We start from the raw sequence: 18444 nt of genomic DNA on the forward strand, positions 1-18444 counted from the left end.
GTGCATTAACGCTAGTAACCATGATGTTTGATATACTTAAAAGACAACTTAAGCTTCACAAAACTGCAGTGGCCATACATAATGCATATTGATAGCAAAACAGGGCTATATGCACCGGGTATAAGTGTGCATAGTTAGCAGACTTCACAGCTTTAAATATGACATATTTTCGCCAACTTTTTTTACAAGGATCTAAGGAATTTACAAGTCAATGAGTAAAGAGATAAAGTAACTTGGAGAATTGGTGGGAGAAATATCCATGTCCTCCAGATTGTCAACAGGAGTAACGCACACATTGGCTTCCAGCTGTCCTGCCACATTTGTTATCATTGGGTTATGATTATGTTCCGGAACATCATCTAACATGCGGGGAAGATCACCATACATATTCATCAGATGGGAGAAATCACCGTAACAATCTTGCTGCTCTTCAAGTATATAGTTCCAAGTAGGTGGGCGAGAGCATGGTATTTGACCAGAAATCTGAGAGTGTCCGCACCTGTAGGCAATTTCCCTGTGCTTTCTAGTCCAGTCAGGATGGCTCCAGAGATAAAGGGGAGGAGTAACATTGTTCCATTGTGATAGTTGCTTTTCACGAGTATCACAAGATCCAGGAAGGTAGAATGCCTGACAGCAAACAAATCAATTGCATACCACATACCTCAAAAGTCAGATCTAATAATGAAATAAGGAAAGAAATTAGACTAATTCATACCACATACCTCGCCAGAGAGTAGATATGAATCCTCCCATATCAAATCATACCTTGTGCGGGTCGGGCCTTTCCCAGAATCAAGCCTACAATGACAATTTACTTTGACAGGGGAAAAAAAGGAGTAAAGAAGAGATTCAGTAACAAGAAAACGCATGCCCATACCTCCGAGTTTCTGGTGGGGCAATAAAAATGAGAAGCTTTGGGTTAAATTGAAGAGCCTTATCGATGAACTGGTTAGCCAGTGATGCCTTAACTCCGAAAGGAGGATTCAGCCCCATTATCTAGCCAACAGAAAAAGAATAAAGGCACAAGTTCAATGAACAATGAAAAAGTAAATAATATCAAGTCTGAGCCAGGCATTTCACCAGTCGAGAGCCTTCTGCAAGTTCTCCAGATTGAACACTAAACCAATCCCTTCGCTCAAAATTGAAATCATTCTGCAGTACGTTGAATAACAATAAGTCAACACAAAACAGTATCCCATATTACAATTTTAATCATGCATAGTAGTGACAGAAAAGTAAACAGTTGCCCCTATGGCCTCTGGATCAAGAACAGAGTGAATAAATCTTATGTGCATTCTGTTTCCTAAACCAGGTAACCTAGTAGAACAAAGAAAACAAAGAAACAGCTGATCTCATTCTTAATTAACATCTAACACAATATATACAAGACCCAGCCAATGATATTCTCATTCTTACCAGATTTTCCAGCTTACAAACAAAGCCCATGATTAATTAAACCTTAAGAGATAAGTCACGGTTAAAAAATTTCAACAACCCATATAACACAGCATAGTCAATTAGTCCAACCTTCCTAATAATGGCTTTACCACTGGAATTTAATCAACACCATAGAATTCTGGTCTTAAATCCAAATCCTAGGGAGAGGGGAATCGAGACAGCTCTCATTATCTTATCAGTATCATACTATCCAACCACTCAAAGGTCTGATATGGACAATTTTCCTTTATTTCACTTCATAGAGACATTTCTCTTTCAATTTCATTAATTCTATGATAAATTACAATTACTTAAGGCTTTTGGAGCTAGGCACATTCCAAGCAACAATTTAAGCCATTTATACAAGCAGGCTAGCAGCATGCTAGCATCTACTAAACAATTATACATATAGAGGCTTCTACACTGGGTACAAAATGCTGATTTTATTATTCCTCCAAGGCATGCCATAAATAGTAAATGGGGGTGATAGGAGTCATAGGACGGCTGACATGTTTAATCTAGTACTATGAGCAGCTGTACTAATACCAAATGTGCAGATTATGTGAGAGTGGCGGTTTGTGGACTTTCTATGATTTCATATTATGTACCAGAAAAGCAGTGTCTTGGTAACTATGTCTAGCTAGTCAAGACTGGAACTAATGACAATGGTCAAAGTACCAAATACCAACAGTATCAAGATGCCAATTATTAATTTATAAGTAATGGTAATGATTCCCCACCTTTGATGGAAAGAGATCGAAATTTTTGAAATAGCACTTCTTCCCAACATCATCCAGCTTCTTTTTCATCAAACAGCTGAATTCATTAGCACCACAGCAGAAGTCCACTATCTACAACGCCATAGGCAATTCAAATTACATCAGTAACTCAGTGATGATACCAATAATCATATTAGGATCTACCATCTGAATAGCTAGACTGCTATAATGTTGCCTCAACTAGCTTTGCTTTGACTTTTAACCCTCTTCGCAATATTGACACCGCATACATACACAAGAGGTGCTGCTACATTTTTTTTTTTGTAGATTTTTTCAATGCTTGGAACTTGAGTACTAAACAAAGAAGGTGAGATTAAGGAAAGTATTCTCACCATATCACCGTCTTGGACATACCAATGTAGCCTTTCAACAATCTGGAAAAGTAATTAAAAATAAAAAAAAAAATGATTATGTGTAAGGGAATTTTTTTTATTTTTGGTAGAGGGAGGAGGAGGAGGAGGAGGAGGGGGGGGGGGGGGTGGAGGGGGGGGGGGGTGGGGGAGGATGCTTTTATGTGATTTACAATACCATTAACAACCACATGGAAACTGCAAGGGAGCAAAAGATGTGCTAATCAGAAATCAGGCATCAATGATAACATTTGCAGGTTCCAGCAGTAAAAGATCAAGGGCAGCCCCGCATGGATTTCTCCCCAATTTCAAATGAGCACAACAGATAGTGCATTAACTTAATACTCCAAACCTCATGTTTTATTTCAAATACGTTAACCACTCCCCTACACACAGATTGCCATCATCATTATAAAAGACTATGCTCATGAATATGCAGCTATTTGGGTAGTATAAACAGGAATCAATCTAACAAGGACAGGAAAACAGTAAGCCCTCAACATGTACTTTGCAGTGAAGACATAGGTCTTAAGTTATATAAGGGGTCAAGGATCTTAAGGAAACCATCTGTCACAACAATGCTATAACAACCACATTGTATTTTATACATCTGAAGACAGAACCCACCAAAGTCTAACATTAAAACAGCCTTCACAAAAGGCACTTTACAACAGTATGGTGTGATCTGGAAAGAAAATTAATTCAAATATCATCATGGCTAGCCAATTAAAGCAGTTGTAATATATTTTTACGTGTGTACATCATAGCCATGATGTCACATCAACAGCTAAAGTTAGTGCAGTGTATGAAGTTAATGTTTGTTAAGTCCAATGACAGCATATAAACCACTGCAGCCAGAATAAGTATACACAAAAAGTGAACCAAGATACAAACAACTGACATGAAAAAATCAAAGAATTTTTTTAGAATGGCAAGAGAGGAAACTATACGAGCTATTTTCTCACAAAAACCTGCTGAGGTTAAGCAAATGGTTTCAGAAGCAGTTTTAATGTAAAAAGAAATTTAAAACAATAAAAAATAAAAAATAAATAAAAAAGTAAAAAGAGAGAATAAAGAAATTCATGAGATATATTCGAACAGCACAAAGGTGAAGCTGCTAAAACACAAACTCTATTTAACCTCATGCCACTCATTATACTTCTATGTTGTCCATCGCGAACACAGAGAACAATGTGTTATAAAATTGTTAAATGTTGCCAAATTGTTAAAATCCCACCTCCTTTAGATATTTCAAGTGCTTTCCTAGACTATCATATAATTTTCCTAGGCCTTAGGTTACCTTGTCATAATTATATCCACTCATTATTCACAAGGAAAGCAATGTAAGTCCAAAAAGTTCTTTAGGGAGCAGTGAATAAGCTTCCTACTCAAAGTAGTGTTGCTTAATTATTTGTGTTGCATTGTAGACCTTTATAGATTATGTATCGCCAGACTTCGCCACTTGTTTAAAGCAAACACCCCCAGATTTCCCAAGAGTCCTAAAATAAATAAATATTTGTTGTCGACTTGTGCCTTCCTTGACATGCTCGCCTTCACGACCCTCATCTCCGCTCTTTTCACCAATAGAAAATTAACTCAACACTTGCTTGTGTTGCCATGTGTTCACAAAATCCCTTTCAGCACTCAGTTCATGCCCTTGTCGCCAAATGTACATGAGCACACGTCAGTCAAAAGACTCAAAACACACTAAGACCATGTGACCACATGCAAGAACACTTGAGACCCAGAGGCAACCTCTTTTTAGCAGCTACCATCAGACACCACCGTCCTCACAAACAGACACACACACGCACACAAATTATTTCCATGATTTTAGAAAATCAAAAACATACGAACCATAAGTTTCTACCTCAAAATTGTTCATTAATAAGGATAACATTTCAACGTAACACTGTAGCTGATGTGGATCTAAGTGATACAACAAGGCAACGACTTTAATTGTCAAGCTGATCTCACCAACGAAAGAAAGTTCAGAAAACAATCTTAAGCAACTGAAAATATTCATAGACATCCACCCTTCAACTGGGTGTAGCAGTAAGTATTTATAAAAAAAAAATAAAAAATTAAAAAACATGCAATCCCTATGAGCTCAAAAGACTAAGAAACCTAAGGACTTAAAGCTCACAAGCGCAAGGCCACACGCCAACTACAGATTAAAAAGGCTAACTAAAAGAAAGGCCAAAATGTACAACCCATAATTTAAGATATATGATAAAACCATGTTAGCAAATAAATCAAAAGAAAACAATAACAATAGATGAAAGCTCACAACTGCAAGCTCACATGCCTCTCTAAGCCTTGATCCAAACTTCCCAAGAGATTACAATCCAAAGCCCAATGTATTTTAGATCTCAAATGGCTCATTAGAAGGAACTTAATTATAAATTGTGCTGATAAACCCTTCCACTTCTAGGAACTCTTGGAGCTTCTTGGTTCTCATCAGTAGCAAGCTTTTTAAAATTCTACTCGTAGTAACAAAAACACAAGTTCTACAAGAAAACAATCGAAGCAATACTATAATCTTTTCATTTAAAAGGTAAAAACACAATCAAGGAAGGCCCTATAAACTGTTTCCAGACTTTCCACAGTTTCCCAAAATTATCAAAGTCATAGTAGTCATATATTCTAATTTGGTCAATGTGCTTCCAGAATAATGCACTACTGCAGTAAAGCATATTTATAACACATCTTGTACAAGTTCATTAAGTAATTAATGTAACAGTTATAAAAAAATAAAAATAAAATAAAATAAAATAAATCTCTCATAAAATTTATACACAAAATTTATAACATTCCCTAATAAATTTCTCACAAAATATACACAAAATCAGTATTATTCCTTCAATCATGACATTTGCAGTAAATTAGCAATTAGTTCACCTATATTCAGTTGTTTGTGAAAGTTAAAGTAGAAGAATCATCATAAAAGAGTTTTCTACTCTGGTAATAGAAGAACTTGCCTCTTGAAGCTTATCCAGTTTCGTGAAGTGCCGTCCATAGGATGAATAGGACATGCCATGTATAAAAGGTGCAAGATACATATTAAGCCTTTTCTGCAACCATATAGCCAATATATGTGCTTCAATTAGCATAAAATAGTTTACTTGAAATCAATCCCATTTAGACATTGTTCCTTTCGCCTTTACTTATTTATTACTCAAATCAGACTAAATCAAACTAGGAGTGAAAGTAATTCGGATTAAAACCGAACCGAACCGAAAACCAAACCGAATTAGTAATTCGGTTTGGATTTTGTAAGAATTCGGATTGGATCGGATTGAAAAAATTAGAAAATATGGATTACGGATTGGATTCGGTTTGGGGTTTAAAAAAACCGAAAACCGAATTACAAACCGAATTTCGACCCAATACTTTAAGCCTAATTTCTTTTTCAAAGTATCCAACCACTTTCCCCTTTCATATATAAACTTAAAAAAGAACCTAATTCTCAATTCTCCTTTCTCAATATCTTACTCTCTCACAAAGAATGTAGTTAACAAGAAATGATTGTAGGAATTTTCAGGGTGAAGTTCGAGTTTCGGATTTGAATGTTGCAAAAGAAGGGAGCAAATTTCGGTTTGGATTGGATTCTAATTTGAAAAACCGAATTAATTCGGTTTGGATTGGATTGGATTGGATTGAACCTTAATTCGGTTTGGATACGGATTGAGATTTCCGAAACCGAATTAATTCGGATTGGATTCGGTTTTGGCTATAATCCAAACCGCAAACCGAACTTTCACCCCTAAATCAAACTAGTCTTACAAAATTCAGATCAAACCAAAAATTTGTATTTCCATTTGCATATTGTCATATACCTTTAATTACATCCTTGCAAAAATTATATAAATAAGATTTTTGAAAAATACACATTGAGACAAATCTAACAATATCCCAATTGATAATGATTTTCTTATACATTAACATACAACTAAGGTCAAAGTTCAGGCAAATCAGACCAAACCAAAACAATTCAGATAACAGACCAGATCAGACTTTAAAAATTCTGTTCAAAACACATTTTTAGGTAAAGAGAACAAAGCCTTAGTCCCTTAAGCCATCATCCTACACTTGCCAAAGGAAATGAAGGTGCATGCAGATTAATAAGTCAGCGAGCAGAATGCCAACCTAATAATCAGGAGCAAGTTGGTGTAAACCTAGAGCGATATGGCAAGAGATTAAGATGCAAGGGTGATTTTCACAATATTCCATCTCAGTTTATAACATAGTAACTTACACACTATCCATATCAACAAACTATCCTAATCAACCCGTCTATAAACTTCCATGCCCTTCCGATAACTGCTACCCATTGTAGATGGAATGCTACAGATGCACAGTTGCAACTTGCAAGTTAGTTGAAGTCATTACCACACTTACTCATTCTAGTATACTAAAATCTGAAATGTAAAAAAAAAAAAAAAAAAAGTGAAATCTAAATCAAATTAAGTTGTTTCAAGCAAAAGAAGGGGATGCTACAAAATTTCATGCAATAGAAAAGTTTTTAAACATTCATTTTATCATCTCCTTTACAAGGCGATTTCAGCAATGTATAAATCACGATAAATGGGTAAGACACAGGCAGCAAGCTGTCATAAAAAGCGTAGCCCATAATTACCTGCATGTGAAAAAATATTTGATATTCACATCCCCACTTTACCCATCAGTTTTTGCCCAAAATTTCCATATGGTAAGGGTACAAAGCAACAATAACATAAACCCATCCCCAAAGTCAAAACTTCACTCCAAGTTTATATTATTGTTGGTTGTTGTTATTAAACAGATTTTTCATTTACATTGAATACTTTTGATTCCCAAAATAAACAAAAAGTTATATCAGAGATTCACCGTAGCATCTACACATAAAATGTCATTTTGGCCTATAGTCCATTAACAAATACTAGTATCCCGGTAACAATATGCACAAACATGATTACTGAAAGGAAAGTTCATTAACAGTCCAAACCTTCCATATTGGGAGTTGGCAAAGCAATCCTGCGCTACAGTGGGTCTTTGCATCTTCAATAGTGCCACCATCTTCGAGCTTCTTTAGGGCTGTTCGAATGGCCTGCAACATTTAAAAGGGGAAAAGAAAATTCAAAATGCCAGCAGACATCTTGACAGTTAAAAACAGGAGCAGCAAACACTTTCAAGTTTCAACAGGTTCAGAAAATTTACCTTAACCGTGACCTCTACTTTCACCTTCGACAGAGTCTTATCTAAAGGAATTTGAGAGGCCTTGTAATTGGAAGGAACAACCTGCTGCTTCTTGAATTCATCCTCATTAAAAGAAGCGTCGACATTTTCCATCAGAGCATTTATCCTACAGTAAAAATGTCGTAAGTTTTTGAAGTACCAAAATTACATAGTAGCGTTAAGAACCAACCCTTCACCTTTTCTCTATTTGAATGTCAACAGGATTTGAGAAGCATTGTTTCTCTAGCAGGGGCTTAGCTGAATGAATGGTATTGAGTTTCCTCCCAAATTTGTTAGCATTGCCAAGCTTCATCACATTTGGCTTCAGACTTTTCTCAAAAATAAATTTACTTGTATCACGCACTGTTTTGCTTGTAGCTAATGTTGGCAAAAATTTAACTTGACGTCTTGAAGCAGAAGTGAGATTACTGAAGGTTGAATTCTTCTGTGCATCAGAACTAGGTTTGATACTACCTTTTCCGACTTGCCTAGTTGCATCACTCCCTTTAAAACTAGAACAATGAGCCTTATCAGCCTGTTTTACATTCTTACGTTCAACAGTTTCAATAGAAGAATGGTACGAAATCAGTTTCCTTTTCTTAGGCAGGACATTCACTTTAGGCAAACAATTCTCTGATACACGTTTTCTCTCTTTACCAGGAAATAATATATGGTTCCTCAATGGGGTGCCAAGTGTTGGATCAATGTCATGGTCCCTGTCCAAAGTTTGGAGCAAATCAAAACACATACACAGAAACCACAGTTCAAATCTCAAATTTTGCACTAGAAAAAACAATAAATAACCTACATGCAATATATCAAAATACGTTTTAGCAAAAGACCATCCCAAGCTCTTTGTGGGATTCCATTCTCATCATCATCTTCAAAAGAAATTTCTCTGAAAAAAGCAAAATAAAGTTAAGCAATTATAAATCAAATTTTATACATAAAATAATCATTCAAAAATGAATACCTTGGTAAGCATTTCCTATGATATGATTTAGGACAACGTCTACAAACTGCAAATTGTAGGTCATCAACTTCTCTATCCTCTATGTGCTTACAAACAAAACATTTATGTACAGGACAAGCAAACGACTCTCCTGCAGCTATTTTTTTCTCAAGATCATCATCCTGGGTATCATTTCTCTTTTGTAGTTCTTTAGCAACACAACTAGGATGATAAAACCGGCCACAATTAGCAGCAATACAGGGGACAACCTGAAAGAAGTTGTGTTAGATGAACTAGGCTGTAAAGCTCAAAGTTGTGCCACACAAATAAAGAGAAATTCAGTACTGTATATGCCCATTTTATTTATACGACAAGGTCATTACTCATTATAACACTAATGCACCCTAACAGGCTAATTTGAGGGCTGCAAACCAGCAATAACACTACTATCCACCCTGTCTTCACCAAAGTACCAGATAACTTCAGAGCAGAGTGCCAAAAAAAATTAGATAAATAGGGTAGTTTATCAAATTTACATGAAAAGGGAAGAGAAAACTATAAAAATTTGAGTTGCATACTATTAGTATTTAATCATATACATCTGTTTGACTAGTCACTCAACAAATTCTTGATATAGAGTCTTCAAAAACAAAATCCATGCTTTAAACAATTACAAGGCTGTTCATTTGACTTTACAACGACATTGCAGTATTATACCAAAGAAGGAAAAAGAGAAGTCTAGTTAAAATTCCATAAAGGCATACCTCTGGATTACAAGATAAATCAGATGAGCCTAACTTTCCACAAATAAAACATTGATGTTGCTGATATCGACAGTTTTTGCATTTAAATACAGGAATAGCCTGCAAAAAGAAACCAATTATAAAATATGCAAAATGATATTGCTAGTAGTTGGTCCATATAAGACCTTGAGTAGCAGAAAGTTGCCTACATTAACTTGTGCCATTGACAGGCCAAGACTTTCACATAATCCCTCTCCAGAATCCTCGGTTGCATGGAAGGATCTCATACATCTCCCTTCACAGCTGTTAAAATGAAAAAAAAAAATAATAATAATAAAAAAAAAAAAAAAAGAATACAACAGTCTGTTCTTCAGGAGTTAAAAGCAAACATATGGCTTGAAGGATAAATATGAATAATTACTGAGTACCCTAGTAATTTATTTTTCTCATCTTAGATGAGGCAGATTTTCCTGGAAGAAGAGGAATGCATGACCCTATTTAACGGACAAAGTTTTGATTGATAACACCACAAATTACATACTTCCTCCGTTTTATATTAGTTGACACGTTTAATTTTGGCACACAAACTTAGGAGAGGTGATACAAAAATACCCCGTTTATCTTACCCACCCCACAACTCCACCTGCCTATCCTCTTCATTTCAACTACCCTATCCCCAACTGAAGAACACCAACCACCAAGCCCGCCACTACATCCTCTCTATTTTACCCCTCCCTTCAATTTGCAACCACAAGACCCCACAGTCATTGAACCTTTTTTTCTGTAAAGGAAAAGTGAACCCAAGCCACAAATTAAAGTATTCGAATTTCATCTTCCTTAAACTTGTGGTGATGGTGGTGGTGATCGATGAGGGTTCCCATGCGTGGAGTTGAATGAGGATTTGATGATTGGGGTTATAGCGATGGAGGTGGTGGTACGATAGAGCGACGCAGGGAGGAGAGTGGAGGTAGGATCATTGCTGTCATCATTGGTTTTTTGCCATTTTAGTGTAAAAAGTTTAAATTACTCCTTGTTTGAGGAATCGGAGGAGCTAAATACTTGTGTGAATAGGACATAGAAGAAGAGAGGCGGCAACATGACTGGGATAATGGTGGTTGTGACTTTGTTAGGGAGGAGAGGGAAAATAGAGTAGGATTAACCTTATGATTGAGAGGAAGGAGAGAGAGTGTTAGCATTTAGTAAGGTGAAGGGAGGAGAGAGAATAAAAGCAATGGTATATTTGACATTTTATCACACAAAACTTGCCCAAAATAAAAACGTATCCACTAATTGCAAACTTCCCAAAGAAGAATATGTGTCACTGTGTCAACTAATAAAAAAAGGAGATAGTAGAAAATTGTGGAGTATGAAACAATTGTTTTCCAGATTGAGGAAAAAAACACATCATCATTCCAAAACCATGTGGCTTTTACTCCACCAAGAGGATGCTTTTGAATTTTGAATATTAAATCTTCCATCTACCTAAACCCCCCTCCTCACCTTCTTAACATCACTTAATCTCTACTAGTAGGTTCTCGTTCAGCCTTTTTTTATGAAAAAATCATTTTATCCGCTAAAATATGAGTTTTGATGAACTTATACAAGTGTATTTCAAATCAACGACCTACACTTCCTCCGTTCTTTTTATATTGCACCGTAGGGGAGGGCACATTTTTTTTTTTTTTGGGTAGTGGGAAAAAAGGAAAAAGAGACTGCAACAACAACAACATCAAAGCCGTAGTCCCAAAGTGATTTGGGGTTGGCTAACCAATGTATAAAGAAGCGAGAAGGGTTTTGCTGTGCCTAGGTGTGCCTCAACGCGCAGTATATAGGCAATTAAAAAATTTTGGCTCAAGTTTGCTTCAAGTGCACCTTGGGCGCTTTTTGTGCGCTTAACCCAAAACGCCTCGCCCACACCAAATTAAGTGCTCACCCGTGATCGCCTTAGGCGCGCTTTTTCAAACAATGTGGCTAACATAAATCGTCATAAGGAACCGTACGAGATAAAGAAAGGGACCTAACAAAATAGTCATTGAAAGAGTTTGAAAAAAGGTGGGTAAAGTAAGAAAACGAAAGAACCTCCAAGAAAAATTAAGAGAGTTTTGAAAAAGAACCAAGAATAAAATTCAAGAAAGTTTTATGGTAGTAGTTAACGTTGGAGTACCAAAAAAAAAAATTTAAAAAAAAAAAAGAGAGAAAGGAATAAATTACAAATTTGCCCACGTGATTGTAAGCACAAACTAAATAAACAAGTCTTAAAAAGTAAGGGTATATCGAGTATTTGCAATGTGAATAGGGATATTTGTTTTCCTAAAATTGATTGAAATATTTGAAAAACTTCCTCAAAAGGCAAGTGATGCAATTTTAACAGAACGAAGGAAGTATATATCTACAAAAATATACACACGCAGCCCCCCCCCCCCCCCCCACACACACACACACAATTTAAGAAAATATGGAAAAAAAAAGAGAGTGTGTGAAAGATAAAGTAAGACAAATTAAGAGAGAGAATGTAAAAAAAATTAGTGGATATAAGAAAAGGCAAAAGGGTGAACAAAATAAGAGAGAGGGTGTGGAAAGGAGTAATTAAGATGGAGTAAAAAAAAGTGAAACGGTAAAGGGGTAGACTTGAGTAAAAAAAAGTGAAACGGTAACAGAGGTAGGCCTAAAATAGAATGAAACAAAGTGAGTAGAACACAGAAAGGACTAAAACGGAAAATGAATAAAACCAAAAAGAATGGAGATAGAGAAAGAGGTGAGAGATAGAGAGGAATAAATATTGCAACATGAGGTAGAGGAACGTATTTTAAGAAGAGGTGAGAGATAGAGAGGAATAAAGGAAGGGACCCATGTAATGATGAGAGAGAAAGAAAACATGTGCAAATAAAGAATTGTTGCAATATTTGCGAAACATCCTAAAATGGTAATTGTGCAATATTTGTGGAACAAAGGAAGTATATTCTTTTGATATAAATTCAAAACTTGGACTCTTTCAAAACGTGTTAGCGGATCCTTAAATTTATAAATATTCCGAGTCTGACACCCGTACCTAAGTCCGACCATCCTAGTGGCCTAGCCTAAAGTGGTGAACATCATTATTAGCTGAGGATCAAAATGATAATTAGTCAAAAACAGCATAAAATTAACAAAGTGCACTCCAAAAATTGGAGTGAAAGTAGACGAGGCAAAGCAACAGTCAACATATACAAAATTATAGTCAGCAGTAAAGATATAAATACCTAAGAATATCCCCACCATTGTCACAAAGGGAGCAACATGTATCAAAGAAGTCATCGTAGTGAATTGAGTCATCAACCTCAAAAGGGTCATCCTCTTCATCAACAATAAAATCAGTCCCCTTCACAGGCAAGCCTTCCTAGTTAGACAAAGATAGATGTCATCATGTGTTTGATATACACATATAATAGAGTTTAAATTCAATATCTTGCACTGACCATTTGAAGCACTTTCCCCTTCTTAGGCTTTTCCAAAAGAATCCCAAGCATGTACTGTACAAGGAATTCATCATAGAGGTTAAAGATAATTTCATCTTAAAAGAAATAAAGAAAAGGCAATTATGTCATCTTAGCAATTGTACAGTATGCAAATCCAAGCACAAATTTCAAGACATCACATGTTTAATTCTTTTGGCAAGCTTTATTCCTCTTGCAGAATTTACAGCAAATGCAAGCACAAATTTTATGATATCAAGTGTTTAACTCTTTAGACAAGCTTTTTCCTCTTCCAGAATTCACCTATTTTGAATTAATAGAAAGTTTCTTAGGGGCGTAAATGAATCTCAAAGCCTAAGAAACTTGAAAACACCATCTCATTTTAATAGAGTGATATAATAGAAAGAGAGAAACACAAGCTAGAATTTTGTAGTTTGATACTTAGAAGAAACAATCCAATACAAGGACAAGCTTCCACTGATAGAATGCTAACCAGCAGAATTATCTTCACAATTCCTTTTTAAATAATCCCAAATATATCCTCACATAACACTTTTATTTTGGGTTGAAGACAACAATTCCAATAAGTTTTTTTACTCTTCTCTCCATCACATTAATCCTTTTTCACTCCACTCTAATACTTCCACTTACTTTTTTCACTTTATTACTTTCACAAATTTTGCAGCTCTATTCATGTTAAACAGTCTGGGCCGCACCCGCCACAGTCCACTTTATAAGTCCAAGATGGAAACCATGTGGCAATGAAGAGTAGCCCCTTAGTCTTATAGAGTAGACACAATTATCTTGTTTCAATGTGGGATACATATCCCACACTTTTACACACTTTCAATGTGGAAACACTTCCACCCATATGGGTTAGTTCATGGGCTCAAAACTCCCGTACATGTGAGTTGTCCATAATGGCTAGATACCAACCCAACCCTACCTTGGCTCTAATACTATGTTAAACGGGTGTGGTCCACAACCACCACTATGTGTCCACTTTATAAGTCTAATAGATATCCACCTCAAAACCTCATGGCAATGAGAGGAGTAATGCCTTAGCCTTATAAAATGGACACAGCTTTCTTCTTTCTTCAAAATGGGATACACCATACTCATCATTAACACTTTTACACTCTTTCTATGTGGGACAACACTTCCACTCGGATGTGGGTTTGTTCATTGGCCCAACAATTCACTTAAACAAATGTTGTTTTAGAATAATAACTACTCCTAAAATCCTAATCTCCCTATTTACTTGAAAAAATATTGGAGACAAACACGATTAACCCATCTCCACTGATTTGGCAATTCTTCCTATATATGGTCTAGAAGTGACAAGGCTCCTAGCATTGCATAATTTTCCCTTGGTTTAGAAAATCCCCACTAGAACAATAATCATCTTCAAAGATTATCAAGTCTTACTTTCTATCCATAAGTATGACACGACAAAAGCTACTCAAATTATCAAATTAGATGCCATAAATGGGTTTCATATAGAAATCAACCTGCTGCAGATTAAAAGACAACTTATTGAGGAGACAAGCACTAGATTTCCAAGTTGCTATCCCCTCCCAATGAAATTCCCAGCCTCAAAATGCCAAAACCAACTTCATAATGACTAAAAAACCCTGAATTGCCAAGCTCAAACAAGTCCACAAGCAAGAAACATCACAAGTAATTTTCTTGATTTAAAGAACTTTGAACTTCAAATAAAGCAACTCTATTTAACCTGGTTTCCCAAATTACTTGTCCTTGGACGAGAGCTTATACAAAATTCTTTTATCACACTCCCTTCTTCAACAATCCTAATATGGGCAATAAGGCTTTTGATCATTATGACAATGGCTATAATTATATAAACCACCTTAAAAAAAAATCTAAAGCACTGTTTAGATTGAGAGTAATGTGTTACTAGGGTAATAAAAGTCAAACGAAACAAAATGAATGTAAATATAAGGGAGGAGGAAAAAGTGATAGAGTGATTACAAGGAGTTTTATGTAATGGTGGTGTGGTGATACGTGAAGATAGAGGAACTATTATTTTCATTTTGGGGGTAATGGTTACACTAGGGGGAAGGTGGGTAATTATTATCCTCATTATGAGGTTAATGATTCCTCCACCTCTCTCTTTTCCTCATGCCACAAATACCTTATTTCATTTACAAACACCTTATCTCCCTACAACACCACCTCTAAACTTATGTTTTTCCTAGCTTGACTTTTAATATCCCCTTTATTTATTACCTCCAATCCAAGCATGGCCTATAGGCCTATATCTAATTACAGAAGCTTTTAAAGGACAATCACTTAATCTAATGGCACAGTTATACACACAAATCCAAAGTCACTTGATATTGAACATGCAAGCAACTCAACAAATACTAAAATAAGATTCAGATGAAGTATACCTCATTATCCAATAAGGTCTTATCACATTCGGAGGCAAATCTTATTAGTGAAATATGATTCATACAGTCATCTTCTGAAGGGGCAACCTCATACGTGCTGCAATACATAGCGATAAATATTATTTCTTGGGAATACATGATAATGAACACAATGAATATAATGAATACATGTTGCAAAAAGAAAGCTATAAAACCAAAGAAATCCCACAAACCTGAACACTTTTGACAAGTGGCACCATATAGAGTTTTCAGTAGCCTCTACATTATGTTTAACAAAATGAAGGCAATGGACCGTGATTAGTAGTGACCTAATTGTAGGCTCAAACAGCTTTTTTGGCTTCAGAAGTTTTACCCAAAAGTCACCCTTGCAAAAAACCGAAATCTCAGGCTGTACATAGGAAAGCTCGTATCTCCACGCTACAACTTGTTTAAAAACCTTTCTGAGGCCATCATCAGAAACACCAGTTAAGAACATCTGGAGATTCACAGAATCAACAGGCTTTTCCTTGGACCAAAGAAGGGGCAAAAATGCAAATGAAACAAGTTCATTTTCCTGATTTATGAATTGATAATCAGTCACACTCTCTGGGAAAATCTCACCCTCTTCATCTGAAGATTCCATCAAGTAATCCAAAACGACTGCACAAGTCAAAATATATATAAGCTCCACTGTCTACTTCAAACAGGCCCGTCCCAGCGCCAAATTTGACTTCATAGCTAAATCAATAAATCCTAACATTTAAGGGTTCTGCAATACATTAGTGTCCAAATTTGATTCAATTATCAAATAAGGCTCATACTTTTAGGGATATTTGATTCAATTATCAATTAGGTTCATATTTTTCTTTTGTAACAACATAATCACTGGTTACGATCTTTCATAATTTTAGTAATTAGAACCAATAGTTCACATTTTCGAACCCTCAACTTGATCATAACACTTAAAAAAAAATGCAAAAAATTACAGAGCATTGCAGCAACAAAACCAAAGCAAAATCATATAATATGCAACAATCAAAAATGGTGAAAGAACATAGAGATAGAATTGCTTGAAAATGAAACACATTGCACATAATCAACAAAAAAAAATAGGAAGCAGATGAAAATGCGGGAAATTACGAAGCACTAAAAAAAGAAACATAATTATGGATGATCAAAACCAATTATAGAAATTTAGAAAATTATAATCATCGGAAGAAGTAAAATAGGGAAGAGATTCATACTGAAGTTGAAAAATCGCAGAAAATTTGCAGCAGAAACCCTAGAAGAGAGAATGTGAAGAAGCAGTGAAGAATTCTGGAAAAATGCAATTGAACGTGTAAGGAGTGGGAAGTTTTAGCAGGTTTTTGGTGTCATTTTTCAGTGGCGTTGTACACTTGTAGTATAGTACGTACCAATTTTGAAATAAATTAAATAAAATAAAAAATTCAACAAAAAACTAAAAACAAGAAACAAGAAAAAAGTGTTGTCAATTTTCAAAATTATCATGATTTTAATAAGTTTAATTAATTTTTTATTCATTTTATGACATATATCATATGATTTTAAAAAACAAAAAACCACAGTGATGTCAAACAAACCCAAGTGCTTAACTCGTTTTTTGCCTTGAGGTTTTGGCACTTGCCCATTTTAGTATTTTACCGCGAGTACGGAATCGGATATATGAAGCAAGTACGTGATACGCTAGTTTAGAAAATTTTATTTATTGTGATTCAAGTGTAATTGCAATTCAAATTTTTAAATTTTTTTTTTTGAAAAATTAATCTATCTATATAAATTAATTTGAAAACAAAATTTGCAAAAATAAATAAATAAATAAATAAAATTATAAAATACATCGTAATATACAATGTATTAAAACATAGGCGGATCCAAGGGGGGCCTACCCCCCCCCCCCCCCAATGCCCAGATTTTTAATATTATATAAATAAAAAAACCTTGTAAAAATATTTAAGTTTTATAGTTGATTTAGTTGGTTAGTTACTTGTTGCTTGAATTTGGAAGGTTGAGGGATCAATTTCCATTGTTTGGAAATTTTTTTTTTCCTTGTGGGCTTATTATACTTATATCCCTCTTTATAAGTTCAGCCTGGTCTATAAAAAATTTCTAGATCCGCCCTTGTATTAAAATACCTAGTACCTATAACGTATATGTACATGTCATGTGCTCGGTATGGATACTATTGTCCATTGAAATACTCGTTAAACTTATTTTTGGACTATTGCTTCCATGTTCTCCTAAAAAAAATGTTGTATCTTTGTAATTCAAAGTCGAAAACATTCAAGTTTTACAATCTACCCTAACTAAAATAAGTTTCGTCCTCAAAACTCAAAATCTAAAAAATTTTAGACCTAAATGGTCTGACTTAGGATGGATTTTTTGAGTCTAACTTTTAGACCTATAGGAAAAATTAGCCTAAATATTCGAGATTGTTAGGCTAAATGGACCGATTTGGGATGTGGTTTTGAGTTAAACTTCGAGCGGAGCTCCAAAAAATGGTTTATTTGTCACCTTTAATTTGACTTTGCAAAGTTAGATTAGTTTGATATGTGAGAGATGTCAATTTTGTTAAGTACTTCTTCTTACCTAAAATAATAATAATAATAATAATAATAATAATAATAATAATAATAATAATAATAATAATAATAATAATAAATACACTTTATTAATCCCAACTTTGTCCAATTTACTTTGAATAATCCCAACTATCGATTATTCTACAATAATTCCAACTTTCACCTCCATTTTCTTCTAGCAATCCTAAAAACTGGCTATTGCCTGCTGAAAAGGTTTTTTTTAAAAAAATAAATAAATAAGATGCCACATGTCACACTTTGATTAGTCCAAAAAAACAAAACAAAAAAAACAATTAAAAAAAACAGAGCCATCCCTTTCCTAAAACTCCGGCCACCGGAAAAGTATCCCTAACTTCTCCAGCCCTATCCCCTCCTCCTTAGCCCCACCGGGAACCACACCCTCCCTCCGCCGCCTACAAATCCGGCCCCAATAGCCACTCGCTTCAGCCCTAATCGCCACCCCAAACAATTATAGAATTGTTGTATTTGTACATAGGGGTGTTCATAAATCGGTCCGGACT

At 35.2% G+C, this 18444-nt stretch overlaps 1 protein-coding gene across 1 annotated transcript; it reads right to left on the reverse strand.

Moving 5' to 3' along the window:
• Window positions 1-34: 34 nt before the first annotated feature.
• Window positions 35-16644, reverse strand: LOC145587407 (protein ENHANCED DOWNY MILDEW 2-like). The gene is made up of 19 exons (XM_081644146.1): window positions 16568-16644; window positions 15557-15983; window positions 15345-15441; window positions 12934-12987; window positions 12718-12854; window positions 9688-9781; window positions 9500-9598; window positions 8757-9004; window positions 8592-8681; window positions 7981-8499; window positions 7766-7910; window positions 7554-7655; window positions 5548-5640; window positions 2549-2590; window positions 2178-2288; window positions 1081-1152; window positions 878-996; window positions 723-798; window positions 35-627 (listed from the first exon to the last, which is right to left on the reverse strand). The coding sequence occupies exons 2-19, from the start codon at window positions 15964-15966 to the stop codon at window positions 202-204; spliced, it is 2934 nt and encodes a 977-aa protein (XP_081500272.1). The 5' UTR covers window positions 15967-15983; window positions 16568-16644; the 3' UTR covers window positions 35-201.
• Window positions 16645-18444: the final 1800 nt, after the last annotated feature.

The sequence above is a fragment of the Chenopodium album genome, chromosome 17 (assembly GCF_948465745.1).
Source record: "Chenopodium album chromosome 17, dcCheAlbu1.1, whole genome shotgun sequence".
In the NCBI taxonomy this organism is placed as follows: domain Eukaryota; kingdom Viridiplantae; phylum Streptophyta; class Magnoliopsida; order Caryophyllales; family Amaranthaceae; genus Chenopodium; species Chenopodium album.

Excerpts from the sequence above, each read along its gene's own strand:
- LOC145587407 (XM_081644146.1), bottom strand. The coding sequence starts at position 15,966 with ATGGAATCTTCAGATGAAGAGGGTGAGATTTTCCCAGAGAGTGTGACT. Across the intron at positions 9,782-12,717 it reads AATGGTGGGGATATTCTTAG|CTGTGAAGGGAGATGTATGA; the intron begins GTATTTATATCT and ends TCATTTTAACAG. Across the intron at positions 8,682-8,756 it reads CATAGGAAATGCTTACCAAG|AGAAATTTCTTTTGAAGATG; the intron begins GTATTCATTTTT and ends TGCTTTTTTCAG.